Source organism: Crocuta crocuta, unplaced genomic scaffold (assembly GCF_008692635.1).
Source record: "Crocuta crocuta isolate KB4526 unplaced genomic scaffold, BGI_CrCroc_1.0 scaffold68, whole genome shotgun sequence".
Taxonomy (NCBI): Eukaryota; Metazoa; Chordata; class Mammalia; order Carnivora; family Hyaenidae; genus Crocuta; species Crocuta crocuta.
Window position 1 is genome coordinate 2,774,629 of NW_027532426.1, and position 3,043 is coordinate 2,777,671.

At 38.1% G+C, this 3,043-nt stretch overlaps 1 protein-coding gene across 9 annotated transcripts in view; it reads right to left on the reverse strand.

Annotated features, from left to right (window-relative positions):
* The window catches only part of CDK12 (cyclin dependent kinase 12), a 94,444-nt gene that overhangs the window by 61,537 nt on the left and 29,864 nt on the right, over window positions 1-3,043 (reverse strand). For all 9 annotated transcript variants that reach the window (XR_013338840.1, XR_013338842.1, XR_013338841.1 and 6 more), the window contains exons 7-8: window positions 2,234-2,290; window positions 1,750-1,851 (exon numbers count right to left, since the gene is read on the reverse strand). Coding sequence is in view for 3 of the 9 variants with exons in the window: in XM_077779343.1 (XP_077635469.1) it covers window positions 1,750-1,851; window positions 2,234-2,290 (159 nt within the window). In the remaining 6 variants the exon portion in view is untranslated. The remainder of the gene's footprint in view (window positions 1-1,749; window positions 1,852-2,233; window positions 2,291-3,043) is intronic.

The window sequence follows — 3,043 nt, forward strand, 5'->3', positions numbered from 1 at the left end:
GGTCAGAGAGAGAGGGAGTCACAGACTGAAACAGGCTCCAGGCTCTGAGCTGGCAGTCAGCACAGAGCCTGACGCGGGGCTCGAACCCACGAACCGCGAGATCATGACCTAAGCGAAAGTCGGACGCTTAACCGACTAAGCCACCCAGGCGCCCCACAAATTGCGGTCTTTAAGTATTATTTTCCACTAAAGGAACTAAGACTCCTTATAGAATAGCTGATTTCAGGTCTAGAGCAGGAAATGAATGCGATAAGCCTGGAACCAAAAAACAAGGAAGGACTCTCTAAACTCCCACTGGCCAAAGACTGAAAAATGTGAATAGGAATAAGATGATAACCATAACAGATGAAAACACATAAAACATGTTTAAATCCATGAGTTCATAATGAAACTAAACAGAAACAAACAAACAAAAAAACACCCCATAAACCCTCTCTTTGGTCATCTCTGAAGGATACTAGGAAACCACCTCATTATTCTGAAAACTGGTGAATAAAACCAGAGAATTAAAGCTTTATCTTTACCTTTATCTATGTGACCCGTACCTAGGGTTAGTAAAGTAGATGTTATCTTTATGTATTTCTTCCTGGAATAATATAATTAGAATATCACCATCATAAAACAACCACAAACGAATAAATGAAAGTGGATCATTAATAGGTGACAACACTTCAAAAGGAGATAATTATATATTAGTAAAGTGGGGTGTGTCTCTGTGCATGTATGTGTAAATCCGCTGATAGGGATGAATATTTTATCAAACATTGTTTAGAACTGCATGTGTAATGTGATAATAAAAGCAGACTATTGTTTTATTGCTTTTAACTTCTCTACAGATAACATACCTAGTTATTGCCTGTATTCTGGGCAGAAGCTCCCACTGCCACCTACCCTCAACTTTGATATATCATTGACTATAATCTGTCGTAAGTACTCAAAACCACTTGTGACGTAATTTCAGGGTCAGGGGATAACTGGAAATGAAACATGAATTCACCTACAATTTACAGGAAATAAAAGGGATAGAGAACCATACTAAAACAACAACAACAACAAAAACCACAGTAAAGATACAATCAGCAAAATCCAGACTGTGGGAAACTCTGTAAGACAAAAGCAATCCAGTTTCTTCTAAGGAAATTATGGGGGTGGGGAACTCAAGAAAAATGGAGGGAGAAGCTACAATTAAAAGACTTGGGATAATCAACTGAAATCTATGGACTTTATTTGAATGTATTTGGATCCCAATTCAAACATGTTTAAAAAAAAAAGATGTTTGGGGGAAATGTTTTAAAAAACGTGTGTCTCAAGGCAACTGGGTAGCTTAGTTGGTTAAGCATCTGACTTCAGCTTAGGTCATGATCTTACAGGTTGTGGGTTCAAGCCCCATGCTGGGCTCTGTGCTGACAGCTCAGAGCCTGGAGCCTGCTTCAAATTCTGTCTCTCTCTCTCTGCCCCGCCCCTGCTCACTCTCTTGCTCTCACACTCTCTCTCAAAAATAAATAAAATAAAAAACAAAACAAAAACATGTGTGTCTCCAAAAGTGAATGAATACATAAATAAAAATTTAAAGAAGGGTGTCTCTAACACTAGGAAACATTCCACAGATTTCTCTGCATTCTGTCAGAAAGTTTATCCCCATCCTTTCAAACCTAAATAAAAAGCTACTAAAAGGCAATGTAAAGAGAAAACAGATATAAGTTCAATAATACATGAATTATAAACAAAAGAAAAAGTACAGAGGCTTACCCACAGCTCCAAACATCAATAGCTGGTGTGTAACGCTCCTCTCCCAGCAGAAGTTCTGGAGGTCGGTACCAGAGGGTGATGACTTTGTTTGTATAAGGGCGACTGAAATATAAAAAGTAACCATGACATAAATTTACAATCACTTCTGATGAAAAGATACTTGTAAAATGAAATGCAAAGAGGAACAACTGCCAATTAAAATGGGATTGTCAAAACAGCTCCGTTAACAATCTAATGGTTCAAAAGTAAACTGGACAGAAGTAGAAGATGAAAAAATAACTTCCATTCCAATTTGGGTTGATTTACTTCAGTCAAAGACTGATTCAAGAATTCAGATAGAATATACTATCTAAAATCTAGGTGATAACATACTTAGAAAATTAGGGAACTCTGAAAGTTACTGCAACTTGCAGAATACTAGAATATCCAAGAATAAAAGGGGTTCTTTCCTTTTCCCCACATTTTATTTTGATGAATGCCTCACCTCTCTTCAGAGTTATAGAGTCGAGCAAGTCCAAAATCTGCTAGTTTGATTTGTCCACTGTAAAACAAAAAAACCAACAAACAAAAAAACCAATTATTTTTATAAGTAACAGTAGCAGCCTCCTAATTACATATAAACAGTCAAGCACAAATTTAGGAGTTAAAGGAATTACAAAAATGAATTTTAACATCTACTCTCTTAGTTCTACTCTTAATGGTCACACACTCAGATTAAGACTCTTAACTACTCAACGTCACAAAGACTTATGGTTTTTAGACTACTACTGTATTTTTGGATTTGACTCCTTAACTAAGAATTTCTTTTATTTCTTGGCAAACAACAGTTGCTAAAACCTGCTAGATTAGGGGCATGTGGGTGGCTCAGTCATGATCTCACCGTTTGAGCCCCACCTCAGGCTCTGTGCTGACAGTGTGGAGCCTGCCTCGTTATTCTCTCTCTCTGCCCCCACCCCCACTTGTGCTCTCTTAAAATAAATAAACTTAAAACTTAAAAAAAAAAAAAAAGCCTGCCAGATTAAATACTTATCTTTGGGGGGAAAAAGGAATGAGCTGTTCTAGATTAATGATAAACCTTGATTAATTCTGGCTTGAAGACACTAGCCATATAAAACATATTACAGGGGTGCCTGGGTGGCTCAGTTGGTTGAGCGACCAACTCTTGATTTGGGTTCAGGTCATGATCTCAGAGTTTGTGAGATTGGTTCATGAGATCAAGCCCCATGTCAGGCTCTGAACTGACAGCATAAACTCTGCTTGGGATTCTCCACCCCCCCCCCCCCCCCAACTGTCT